Here is a 12,409-nt window from a genome sequence, read left to right on the forward strand (position 1 = left end):
AAACTGTTTTACATCAATTTTAAAGTGCCTGGAACTCCTCTTCAAACGTGTATAGAGTTGCCTTAACTGCCTATCTTGATGTGAACAGAATTCTTTTTTCTGCTGGACAGGGCCTACCTCTTTCAGAAAACATTCAGATAATATTTTATAGAACAAGAATTTCTCACACAAAATACAGGTCTTGTTTTCTTCCACTAACTTTTATTTTTAACTCTTTGTACCCTGCTGGAACAAGCCAAAAATACTGTATTTCCTCCCAGTGATTTGTTGTTAGTAGTGGTTATTCAGCTGAACTTTTGAAACTTTCATTGTTCCAGTCACTTTGTGAAAACAACATTTATTTCTGGCTGCAGCCATGTTTTTCCTAGCTCAGTTCAGGAGATCTTTAGGGTGAGATTTCAGATTATCCTCTTCTGTTGCCTCTTCTGGAACTCAAGAATGTGTTTGTGTTTCTAATGTGCAAATTTTCAGGGTGGTGGCAGCATTTGTTTTGGGAAAGAAGCTTCAATGGAACCGGTGCAGCAAGTTTTATCTGCATAGTTTTTTTTTTTAATCCTTGTTTTCAGAAAATTACAAAGAAAAAATATTTAGAATTCATAAAAACACACTTGTTATTTTTCAGATTAGAACTACACGTGAAAGTAAACTGTGTGATAGAAAAATAGGTCTAATTTTGTTTTTTAATGATTAATATGTAAAAACAGGAAGAGATTTTCAGGTTTTTTTTTTAAGGAGAAACACAGTTAAAATATGAATAAAACTAGGAAAGAGCTTGTAAAAGAGCACTTTATGTTAAAATGGAAATCTCACTTCAGTTCACCAGTGCCCAAGAGAATTTATCAGCAGTAGGCAGAATCCCTTGGTATGTTTGGGACTAAAAGGCAGAAAACCACAATCAGAGCTTCTCCTTCAAGTCACCCTGTGTGCACACACAAATGCATTTCAGTGATTTCTCATTTCAGCTTTAGGGGAAAAAGAGTTGTCTGTGACATGATTGCACTGAAATGTATCTTCCTGGTTGTGTTGGGGAAAGTTTAAAATTCCAGATACTGAAAAACACCTGATAAACAATAAATGCTCTAGCATTTGTAGCTGTTGTGTTTGATCAGACACCTTTGTTACAGACCAAGCTATTGCAATAATGCCGCTTCTTTGCAGGTAATACAGTTTTCCACAAAATATTTCTTCTTTCAAGTTCAAAATCCCTGATGATGGATGAAATCCAGCCAGCACCTGAGCATCAAATTCATGCAGCTGGACAATCTGGTGCTCCCCAGTCTGCAACACATGAATTTCAGGACAGAGATCATGACAAACCAGGTCAAGATGGGTATACCCAGAGTCAAAGAAGAATGTTAAAAGAATTCCAAAGCAGGTGATAAGTACAAAACATATTTTTCACTGAATGGAGCAGGGGGTCAGACCTGAGTGTGTCTGGGTTTAGTGGTGCCAGGGCAGGTTGCAGCAGAAGTTTTAGTTCATGGCCATGGCAGGCAGTTCTGAGAATGCCTTGTGGTAACTTGAGGACAAGGGTTGACAGTCAGATTTCTGGTATTTTTTACTTTCAAAGGCAAATTTAAAAATGGCTATTTAACAATATTCTTTGATACACTGCCAGGTGTCATGATTTCTTCTTGCCCTCCTCTAGTGGTTTTTTTTTGTTTGGTTGGTTTTTTTTTGTTTTGTTAAAAGAACCTTGACAAAGGTGGGATGTAATTGTGTAGAGATTAAAAGCCCAACATTTGTTGAGCAGCTCAGACCTCCTGAAGGAGTGAGGCCTCCCTTCCTGGCTGTGTGCTTTAACTAATTACCTTGTGAAGATAATTACCTTGGTGCTTACTGGGGCCCTCCCTGTGCCAGCTAACTCTGAAATCCATTGGGAAAAAAGAGAGGAAGGGTGGTAGGGTCACAGTAACACATTAGTGAGCTGAGCTGCTGTTGGGAGAACCTGTGGAGATGTGGAAGTGCTGAGGGGAGGTGGGGAGAAGGAAGATTTGCTGCCTTCAGGAGGGCCCAGACGTTGGATTGGCTCAGGTGTTCTGGGCTCAGCTGTTTGATTTAGGGGAGCAGTGGTGTGACCACATTGGAACCTCAGAGGGGGCTCCCAGCCAGGCAGGGCACCCTGCTCAGCAGCACCCCTGGGTGCAGGAGGGCTGCTTGGAGGGCATTTTGGGTGCCCAGCATTCCTAAAGAACTACATCCCAATTCAAGTTTTGCAGTGATGCTTGGGCCTCTTAATCCTTTAGGAATTGCTGTGTTACAGGTACTGATGTCAGGGTCTAAATACTTCATATATGCATTGATGTCTGAAAACTAGACCCTTAGTTTTATTAGTGAAACTCTAATAAAAATTCCTATTTTCACTACTGCCTGGGAATTTGCAGAGGAGGAGTACAAAAGCAACTAATCTTTCCTTGTGTTCCAGATACCTAGCAAGGAAGTTTTTCTATCTCTGGGCAAAAATAACATTTGGACAAGTTCTCCCTTCCAAAGCCAGGTACATAAAATTACAGAACTCAGAGGTGGAGCTTTGTTATTTGGTGGGTTTTGTTTTGTATTTTTGTTTGTTTTGGGGTTTATTTTGTTTTGTTTTTTTTTTTTTTTTAATGGCTTAGTGGTAAACCACTGGGTTGAGAGAGTACTGGCTGCCAAGAAAATATTTGGATGTATTTTGAGATCACTTGAAGATTTTCTTTGGGTACCTTTCTTGCTCTTGCTTTTTTTTTTTTGTTTGTTTTTAATAATCATGGTTAAGCTCCTATTAACCAAATTCATAGGAATTGTGTTTTGATAAAGTTGACCAGTATGTGCATATAAATGATGGGATGTGATTGGGATACCTGCTTTAAATTTAACTATTTCCCAAAATTATGATGACAGAGATGTCACAGGCTGTTCTGAGCTGGAAAGGACTCACATGGATCATTAATTATTATTGTTTGCACTGTTGTTCTTAATGTATATCTGTGTATGTTTGTATCTGACTTGGAAATACCTGTGGCAGATAATTCCTTTCTGCTGTCAGTGTTCTGTGAGCTACTAAAACCCCATGCTTTGATATTCATTTCTTGTTTTGCATTAATTTGCATGTTCATTCTTGCTTGACCACACCCTTGGGAACTGAAGTAGTTCCCAGTGGGAAGACTTGCATTTGGAATAAGATCAGGTCCTCAGTCATTCCGTTTCATTTTTCTGTATCAAACATATTCTGTTTCTGCCTTTGTTGGTAAATGGAAGCTGTCCTGTGAACCTCACCATTCCTCCTGTCCCATCCACTGAGCTGGCACTACTTTGGCTATCAATTCAGCTTGATGATGAATTTATTTTTTAAGGGGAATAGATTTTATAAAGACCAGCAAGGAGCACAAGCAATAATGAATTGCCTTTCTAGATTTAGAAGTCCCCAGTTCTCCATAGCTGTAATACCTCTTAATGCATGTGCAATACTGTTAATACACCAAGTTCATAAAAATGACATATAGTTTGTTTCTTTTTTCTTTTTTTCCTTTTCTGCATGAGTGCTTGGAATGACTTAGCAGCTTGGCTCGGGGTAGGTGGCTGTAAATTGCAGCTTGTGAGAGGATGGATTTGCTCCACTGAGAGACCTCTAGGATTCTGGGCCTAATTCTGCTGTTATTGCATGATAAAAACATCAGAGCATTATAAAATCTGTTGTTGCTTTTGAATTTATTTATATATATGAAATGTTTTGTGTTAAAATGGCAAAGAACAAGATTAGAAAGGAAAATACATATATTGTTATCTACTGTTCTGGTAGTTAAAGTAAAACACAGAACTGAGGATGAAAAATGTGAACAGGTCTCAAGTCAGCTGGTACTGTGATGTTTGACAAGTTAACAACATTGACTTTTATTCCTTGTCTTTATGTGAAGTATTTACAGTCAGTAGAGTGATTCTTGCAGTGCTTCATGGAGTTTTTGAATAAAGTGTCACAGTGGGGAAGTGGTTTTAAATGCAATTAGAGGTTGTTAGGCTGATCAGGCAAGCCTGGAGAAGAGGTGGTGTAATATTCATTAAAACTGATTTGTGGTCACTCTGGAAACCTGTATGACGTTTCTCCTGTCCAAATCTTTCAACTGTTTAGATGTTTGTATGATCAGAAGATTCTTCAGAAAGCTTTTGGAGAGTGGAAGGAGCAGTGGGCAGTTTGCAGAGACAAGAAGCTCAGCCTCAGAGCAGACCACCATTACAGGTTAGTGAAATGACTTCCCTTTGGGGTGGGTGTGTATGAGACATTTTCTGAAGGAGTTCTTAGTGCCAGTGAGCAAGTTCCATCCATGGGACATCTAGGCCAAGAGCAATCTTTTCATTGCTTATTTTAATATTTTACTGAATGGCACTTTCATTTTCCAGGCATTTACTCCTTAATTTGATATTCAAGGCTTGGAGAGCCTATGTATGCCAACAGCAAGGCAAGAGGAACAAGTTTTATGTTGCAGAGTCTCATGGTAAGTGAAGGGATGGTAATTACCAGTATGTGGGGACATACTGGGATGGGAGTATCCACAGGGAATTTTTATCCACAATCTGTGTCCCCTGTGCCTGTTTGCACCCTGAGCTCCCCCAGCCCATGGCAGTGCAGTTGCAGGAGCAGATGGCAGGGGGTTCTGTTATAGGGGTGTAGCTATATAGTTATTCAGGGATGCCAGTGAATAAGTTTAAGAGCCTCTCCATCTGCTCTGGATTGCTCTGGTTGTTTTTTAGCTGGTGGCTTGATTTTTGGTTGTTTGTTTTTTTTACTTAATCACAGTATGTTTTCAAGTAGAAGTTTTTTGATAAATTGTTTTACTGGAATTCTCTGTCAACTTTTGCTGTAGACATTAGATAGTAATTCCCTGTGCTTTTAACAGCACTTATTTTATATCTATTGACTGTTCCTTCCAGCTTGTGTCTAGCAATTGAAAGAAGCCCAAACTTGAAGTGCCCTTGGTCTTACTGTGTAGGTTCTTTGCTCTGCAAAGACTTGGAGCTGTCTGTACTGGTAGCAGCTTTCTTGGGTTCAGAGAATATATTTTGCTGAAGGGAGGTTGACCTTCATTTGAAGATGATACTGAGGTTTTGTTCTGTGCTGATTTGCAGAGTAAGTTAACTGCTCTCTTTGCACATGAACGTAGCCTCAGAATGTCCTTGAAACTGGCACCTTTGGACACAAACTGTCAGGCTGTCCAGACTTCTTTCTGACTGTGTGAGGCCAGAGTATTTACAGCAGAAGCTGTGTGTTACTTGGTCAAAAATAGGAAAAGGTGACCTGTATCAAGGTAGGCTAATACTTGAAATCCCAAAAAAGAAAATTCTGAGGTTCTTTTATGTGTGTGTGTGAGGTGGCATAGAATCAATGAGAGTTTTTCTAATAACGCTGCTTTAGTAGTGTCAGTTCTGACAAGCCAACCTGCTGTGAGGAGAATATGCAGTGTGCTGCACTAAGTGGTAAACTGGAATTCGTGACACCACTTCTGTTTTTAGCTGCATGACCAGCCTGCTAAATAAAGTTGACTTGTTTCTGGTTCATTTCTCTGCTTGTAGGAGAGAATAACTCTTGAAAAGCAGCTGATGAACCTGATACACTTTTTTTTTTTTTTTTAAACAACCCAAAGAGAATCCTCTCATTCTTACCCAGCAGAGTCGTTATGCTGACCATTGTTCTACAGTTCCGTCCCCATAAGCACTGAAGGCCAGGCGGTTATGGGCCATTGTCCGATCTTTCACGCTGCTCTGCACAAGTGGCTGCACCGAGCTGTCAGCGATTCTGAGGCTTCTCCCTGGGACACCCTCGGCCGGAGGGAGGTCGCTGTCATTTCAGGCTTTTCCACGAGGTGTCCCTGCAGGTTGAGGACACAGAGTCGGGGACGAACTGTGGTGGAGTGGTTGAGATGTGCCAGATGACAGAATTTAAGATGCTGCCGTTTTTTGTCGTGCACAGCAAAGAGGCAAACTCTGCTCAGGACCTGGCAGCACTGGCTGGTTTATGTTGATGTTCAAAGGACAAAACATGGGATGCAGTCTGTGGCACTGGCATTCAGGAAAAGGAGCTGTTTGAGGTAAGGATGGAATACAAACAGGCAGAGAGGCACTGACCATAAGGCCATGGCTTTTATCTGTGTTATGTTATCTTTTCCTAAAAGATAAAAAGTCACACCTTGACACTTTGGTGTTTGATTTTTCTTTAAGAATTCTTTTTCTTTCTGGGATTTGTGAGTTCTTCTGGCGCAGCCATAGACTCCAAATTTAATAGAGATTATACAGCAGCTTGCCAATGCCTGATGGAGCCTACAGGAAGGCTGGAGAGTGACTTTGGCAAGGGCATGCAGTGAGAGGACAAGGAAGAATGGCTTTAAGTTGAAAGAGGGTAGATTTAAATTGAATATTAGGAAGAAATTCTTTACTCTGAGGGTGGTGAGGCACTGAAATCTGGAGATTACCCAGAGATGATGTTGATGCCCCATCCCTGGAAGTGTTCAAGGTCAGTTTGGATGGGACTTGGAGCAGTATGGGAAATGGGAAGTGTCTCTGCCCATGGCAGGGAATTGGAACAAGATGATCTTAAAGGTCCAACCCAAACCATTTGGTGGTTCTTTGAAAGGATTGTTGTTCATACCTTTTTCCAGTCAGATGAAAGTGATTTCTTGCACCAAATGATGGCACCTGTGTTTGAACTTGTCTGTAACGTTTTTTGGCAGCATTTCATGGGCAGTTTGGAGAAGACAACACTACCAGAAATGCTCTGGACATAAAATGAATATTTTGGCTCTGCAGCATTGGGCCCAGAGCCTGCAGTTTCGAGTAAGTCTCAGGAGCTTCAGCTACTGCCATTTCTAATGTTTAAGTTGCACACATGTGAAAATGTTGCAGATGAATAAAAACTGGGCCTTGTACTTATTTACTTTGAAAGTTGCAGTACTTCTGATGGAATATCATATCAGGACATGGGGAAATGCAATGAAGCTGTGTCAGGGCAGGTTCAGACTGGACATTAGGAAAAGGATCTTCCTGAGAGGGTGGTCAGTCCCTGGAACAGGGAAGGGGTTACAGCACCAAACCTGTCAGAGTTCAAGGTGCATCAAATCCAGCTTCCTTCTTCTTGCAGGACTACTTGAAACTAAATCAAATGACTGAGAGTGTTGTCCAGGTTGATCTTAGCTGAAGTGAAAACAGCATGGGCTTCTTTTTTTCTTTCACTGAAATTGTGGCTTTTTGTCCATTTCATTAAAAAGAAGGGATGGTATTTGATTTGACCTGCACTGTAAGATGCAAATGCAAATTTGACCTGCACTGTAAGATGCAACAATACTGGTTTAGGGCAGTGTTCTGCTAAGGAAAGAAACTTGTGACTTGGGAAGTCTTATAGTACCTCATGATGGGATTCCCTTTTATATGAAAATAGTCTGAAAGAAAGCCTGTTGGCAAAAGTATTATATTGGTCTTTTTAATGGGAAAAGTGTGAAAGTATTTAAAAGAGTGAAAAAAATCTTGTGACATTTTCTACGCTGACATTCCTTTGGGTTTTTTCCCCTTTTTTGGGGGGGGAACCTCATTGTTCATGGCTTTCACCTTTAGAACTTACATGGAATTTCTTATTGCATGTGTGTTCTTCCTCTCCTCTTTGTTCTACTTCTCTAATCTTGTCTGTTTTTTCCCCTTCCTGCCCTTGTCCCTTAATTGTTCCTTCAGGCTTGGCTGCAGTGGCGAGAGCTCTATTTACACACCCAGAATGAAAAGCAGAAGGACACCAGGGCAGTAACTCACCATCAGCTCTGGGAGCTGAGGAGATGCATGGGAGCATGGCTGGGATACCTGAACCTCCACAGAGTAAAGAAACGCCAGAATGGTGAGTGAAGGTGGTGAGGTGGGACAGAAAGGGCTCAGCCCCTTTACTGAGGGCATGGTGATTGTTTTTTCTGTTCTAGGACACTGCAATGTCTCTGCCCACCCAGGTCATGAGGTGCAGCTTGGGCTGTACACTGTGACAGACCTGGCTTAGCTCACATGCTGGACTGTCAGGGAGATCACCTGCTTTCCACAGGATTGAAGAGAAAATGCTTTACAATTCCCTTGATGAAACTTGCATGTTGCCTCTTGGATTTTGACTGAGATATCTGGGAGAAGGATGTATTCAAGGCTTTGATCAGTCGGTCTGTGGATTTTCTTGATAGTCAGTCAAATCACAACTCCTATAAGATGGGGTAAAGGTTCTTACACCAGTTCCTTTGTTTCTTCCCTTGAATGGGAATGAGTTCAGATATTTGTATGAATTGCTTTTTGATTGTGGCAGTGGAAAAGAATCTAGCTTGGCTGTGTAGGAATTAGTAATAGGAGCATGCTGAAATGTAAGCAAGTTTGAGTATGTTGCACAAGTAATACATTGTCCTACCTTCCCTCTCCTAAGTCAGCACAGCAGGTTACTGCTTTCAAACTGCCTTTGTGATCAATAGGAACAATGTGATCTCTGGTTGAGCGTTAATGTGAATTCTTGTAACCATTTCTCAGTGTTAGAGCTCATGCACTTGTGAGCCAGTGGCTCAGATGCCAGGCTCTCAATGATACAATGAGCCTGGGACAGAACAAGCCATGGGTGATTTGTGTTTGTCTTGCAGAGCTGGCCCAGGAGTTCCACAGGAGCAGGAGGCTCCGGAGGTGCTTCTCCGATTGGCAGCTGGCATGGGAGTGCAGGAGGAGAATGCGTGCTCATGGAAGGGAGCTGGAAAAACAAGCAGCAAGGATTGCCTTATGGAGAGCCTTTGCACACTGGAAGCATTGTATCCAGCCTGGGTTTGGTCCCTAGCAAAGCCACCTTAGAAACATTCCCGCAGGGGGAAGATCCAGTTAATGAGCAGGAACATTGTGCAGTAGCACGAGTGACAACAAACATGTTGTCATTATGTGTATGTAATGCCACACTAACAATTCATTAAACTGCTGTAATTACAGTATGCTAGCAGCTGTATAAGAGTATATTACAGACTGCAGAAGATAATTTATAGTTGTTACTTAAGAGTGAAACAGAAACATATTGTAATAAGCCAGCAAAATCTAAGTTTTACTGTAGTCAAAACTTCTGCAGATAACAGTGCTGGGACATTCAAACATTGAAGCAAATGCAGATGGAGATGCAGTGCCCCTCTGTGGGAGAAGGTTGTTCTGTGTAAAAGAGGCTTTAACTCAGTGGCAGATGTTGTGCTGTGTGTGGAAGAGGCTCAGCAGTGTGAGCTGGCTGAAAAGCACTACAAGTGTCACCTGTTGGTAAGAGCCCTGTTATGTGCTGGGTGGGAGGGCTGTGGAGGTCCCTGTAACACTGACAGTGGTGAGAGGGTGTTGGGTGGGAGATACACCAGGTTTCTAAATTTCAGCTCTTCTGGAATCTGCCAGCTGAATCCAAATGGGGAAACTGCTGATCTTCACTACTGGTGAAGTAGATTCATCTTAAGGGTGTTGGGTTACCTGCTCCCTGGTGTTCCACCATGAGATTGCCTTTTCCCCTTGATTTTTTTTTATGCTGTTTGCTACAAGGATTATTTTTTCTCCTCTGCAGTAATGTGTGCATGCTGCTTTTCACACAAGACCAAAGATAGCTTGCTGCATGTTCAACTAGTTGATGTTTTGGGGTTTTGTTTAGATTTTAGGGTATTTTAAAGAAAAAATAAATCCCTGAATGCTCTCTGAAAGGTGGGCACAAGCAAGCCTCCAGCTTTTTGGAACTGAGCTATTTTCAAGGTTGGATCAGTACTGGTCATTAAAAGAATACCAGTAAACTGGTTTGGATCATGAAGTGAAAACAGCAGTCATTATAAGAGCAGGGTGATTAGTGATTTGAAGTAGGATGCTCTCATAATGCTGTTTACCATTTTCTGCTCCCACTCAAGAGATTCTAGGATTGTAGATCAGTTCTAAATTACCTGATTTGGATTACAAATGAAAGTTGTGTTTATTTCTTGTGGTTACAGGAACTTGGCCTTAAGGGTCTTCGGCAGAATGTCCTGGACACTCGTCTTCAGCGGATGAGAGCAAACCTGTCATCCTGCCAGCATCGAGTCACAGTGAGCTGGACTTTGCTTCTTGTGTTGGTTTGTCTTGAGCTGTCCTATTGACTTCCACTGTCACCTGCAAAGTACTTTTTTATTGCAGCAGTGGCTTTGTTCTTAAATACTAATAGTCACAGAAAATCTCTGTGACTCAATGCCACTCTTAGATATGTTTAGTTTCTCATTTCCCTGTGTTTATGGTGGAATTTTTCTTTTAGCAGAAAAACTTATAGGAGGTTAAAAAGTTTGGTATGTGAAGCACTGCAGGAGACACCCATTGCAGTATGCAGCTTCACTAGGACTTTAGCAATTTGTTTATTAACATTCTTCTCCTCAGTGAATATCTTTAGGGGGTTTTGTGTCTTTATTTTATTTCAGGTGCTGCAGAAGTATTGGAACCGTTGGAAGTCCCGTTTGGAAGAGAAGGAGGAAGAACAGCAGCAGGCTTTAACAGCAGTGGCTCATGCTCGTTACAGGTTTGCAGAGAACTATTGATACAGACTTGTACAAATGTGGAATCTGTGGGCCTTTGGTTCTCTTCTTAAGTATGGTAATACCTTTGGGGACATGACTTGATGGCAGCTGCTCTGACATTTTCTGTGAGTAATGAAGAATTTAGATCTTATGCTTCTCTCTGGAATGTAAGAGGGAGATTGGTTAAGCCCAGCTCTGAGGTTCATTTAGCCAGCTGATATTCATAAGACCAATATGTTTTCTGAAGGAATTGTCTCCTGTGTGCTGACATTGTCCCTTTTTGCTTGCCAGGAGGGTGTTGATGAGACAGGTATTTGACACATGGCTGCTGAAGACCTGCAAGCTGCAAGGATATCGAATGGGAGAGAAGAAGGTAAATATAACTCTTGTATCTTGCTTAGGAAATAGAGGGGATGATTTCATAGTCGCTGTGAATTTGAGTTAGCATGAGATGGACTTGGTGTAAATTCCCTTTTCCCTGGTGAGGAATCAAGTCAGGGGAAAGAGATTACAACCAATATTTATTGATCACCTTTTTTAAGTTAAGTAGTTTATTAATAATAGAAACAAGTTATTATTAGAGTATTGCCATTCACATAGCTCATTCACTTATTCCCTCACGCTGTAAATGTGTGTGTGCTCTCTCTCTCACACAGTCTCATAGTTACTTTGTTGAATTAATAATAATAATACTAAATGGCCAACCCCAGTCATTTAAAAAGTGCAAGGCTGTATTAAGAAATTAGCTGCTTCTAGGTAGGTGTCCATAACGTTTTTTACAAGGCCCTTCATTTTTTTAGGGGTGTGTGTATATATATGTGTGTATACACACACACACACACACACACACACACATGTATATGGTCCTGGAGTATTCACATGTAGCAGCCACTGTGGCCTTTATGTGCTCTCTTACAGAGCTCCAAGTTGCCAGTAGCATGTGTGGGTGTCTTTGTGCAGATATGGCTCACCCTTGGTGGAGGGAGGTTATCAGTTCTTGTACATTCAACAGGACTGGTTTCTGGAACTTATCAGTCCTTAGGAGTCCTTCACATGCTGTTTATCAGCTTGTGTTTTTCCTCTCTTTGGCTTGCTGGTTTTTGGTAACAGCTCCTCCACCCGCATGCACACAGGTACCTGCAGAGCACGTTGCATAGCCTCACCACAGAGGGGCTTTGGTGGTGTGTCCATTGCTGTTCAAGCTCAGAAAGCAAACACTGGACAGTTCTGTGCCTGCCATCTTTAAGGAGGTGTTTCCTGCAGCTGCCTGTGCTGTGCATTCATTGCCTCCCTCCCTCCATTCAGGCCGTGCTCCATTTCCAGAGGCGGCTCTTGCGCTGCTCCTGGTCCTGCTGGCGGGGAGGAGCGGCTGCACGGCTGGAGGAGCAGGAGGGCTTGGCTCGAGCAGGACAGCACTACAGTAACCAGCTGCTGCTAAAGGCCTTCTGTCTGTGGAAACAGAAGACCCAGGAGAGAGAAACAGAGTAAGATTTATTTTGAAACAGAGAGTGATTTGGATTGACTCTCTGGCAACCTACTCTGGAGAGCATTTAATTCACAATGGTGATCACTCCTTTTTTGTGCTTTAGAGTCTACTAAGTTGTCTTCAGTAAATCAATTACTGAAAATAACAACTGTGGACTCAAGTCTGTGCTAGAAGTGTCCAGTAACATGGATTGCATTGTAGGACAAATAATTATTTTTCTTATAGGAGGCTTAAGGAGACAAAAGCATTAAGATTTCACTGTTCAAAGTGTCTGCAGCAGACTTGGAACAAGTGGAGAGAGGTGAGAGAGTTAGCAGATGGGAAAGAGCATGAAGCCTTCCTGTTATGTTTGAATTGCTTGTGCCCATATGGCTAGAAGTTAAATTGTTTAAAATAAACACTAGTCATTCCT

General features: G+C 41.7%; 1 protein-coding gene across 5 annotated transcripts in view; it reads left to right on the top strand.

Annotated features, from left to right (window-relative positions):
* The window catches only part of SFI1 (SFI1 centrin binding protein), a 29,705-nt gene that overhangs the window by 3,339 nt on the left and 13,957 nt on the right, over window positions 1–12,409 (top strand). For all 5 annotated transcript variants that reach the window (XM_064727246.1, XM_064727244.1, XM_064727243.1 and 2 more), the window contains exons 3-16: window positions 1,196–1,375; window positions 2,426–2,497; window positions 4,106–4,213; window positions 4,375–4,469; window positions 5,942–6,059; window positions 6,699–6,801; window positions 7,690–7,846; window positions 8,613–8,774; window positions 9,188–9,258; window positions 9,960–10,052; window positions 10,416–10,513; window positions 10,803–10,884; window positions 11,817–11,995; window positions 12,223–12,298. In XM_064727246.1, the coding sequence (XP_064583316.1) occupies window positions 1,196–1,375; window positions 2,426–2,497; window positions 4,106–4,213; window positions 4,375–4,469; window positions 5,942–6,059; window positions 6,699–6,801; window positions 7,690–7,846; window positions 8,613–8,774; window positions 9,188–9,258; window positions 9,960–10,052; window positions 10,416–10,513; window positions 10,803–10,884; window positions 11,817–11,995; window positions 12,223–12,298 (1,594 nt within the window). The remainder of the gene's footprint in view (window positions 1–1,195; window positions 1,376–2,425; window positions 2,498–4,105; window positions 4,214–4,374; window positions 4,470–5,941; window positions 6,060–6,698; window positions 6,802–7,689; window positions 7,847–8,612; window positions 8,775–9,187; window positions 9,259–9,959; window positions 10,053–10,415; window positions 10,514–10,802; window positions 10,885–11,816; window positions 11,996–12,222; window positions 12,299–12,409) is intronic.

Source organism: Zonotrichia leucophrys, chromosome 15 (genome assembly GCF_028769735.1).
Source record: "Zonotrichia leucophrys gambelii isolate GWCS_2022_RI chromosome 15, RI_Zleu_2.0, whole genome shotgun sequence".
Classification (NCBI taxonomy): Eukaryota; Metazoa; Chordata; class Aves; order Passeriformes; family Passerellidae; genus Zonotrichia; species Zonotrichia leucophrys.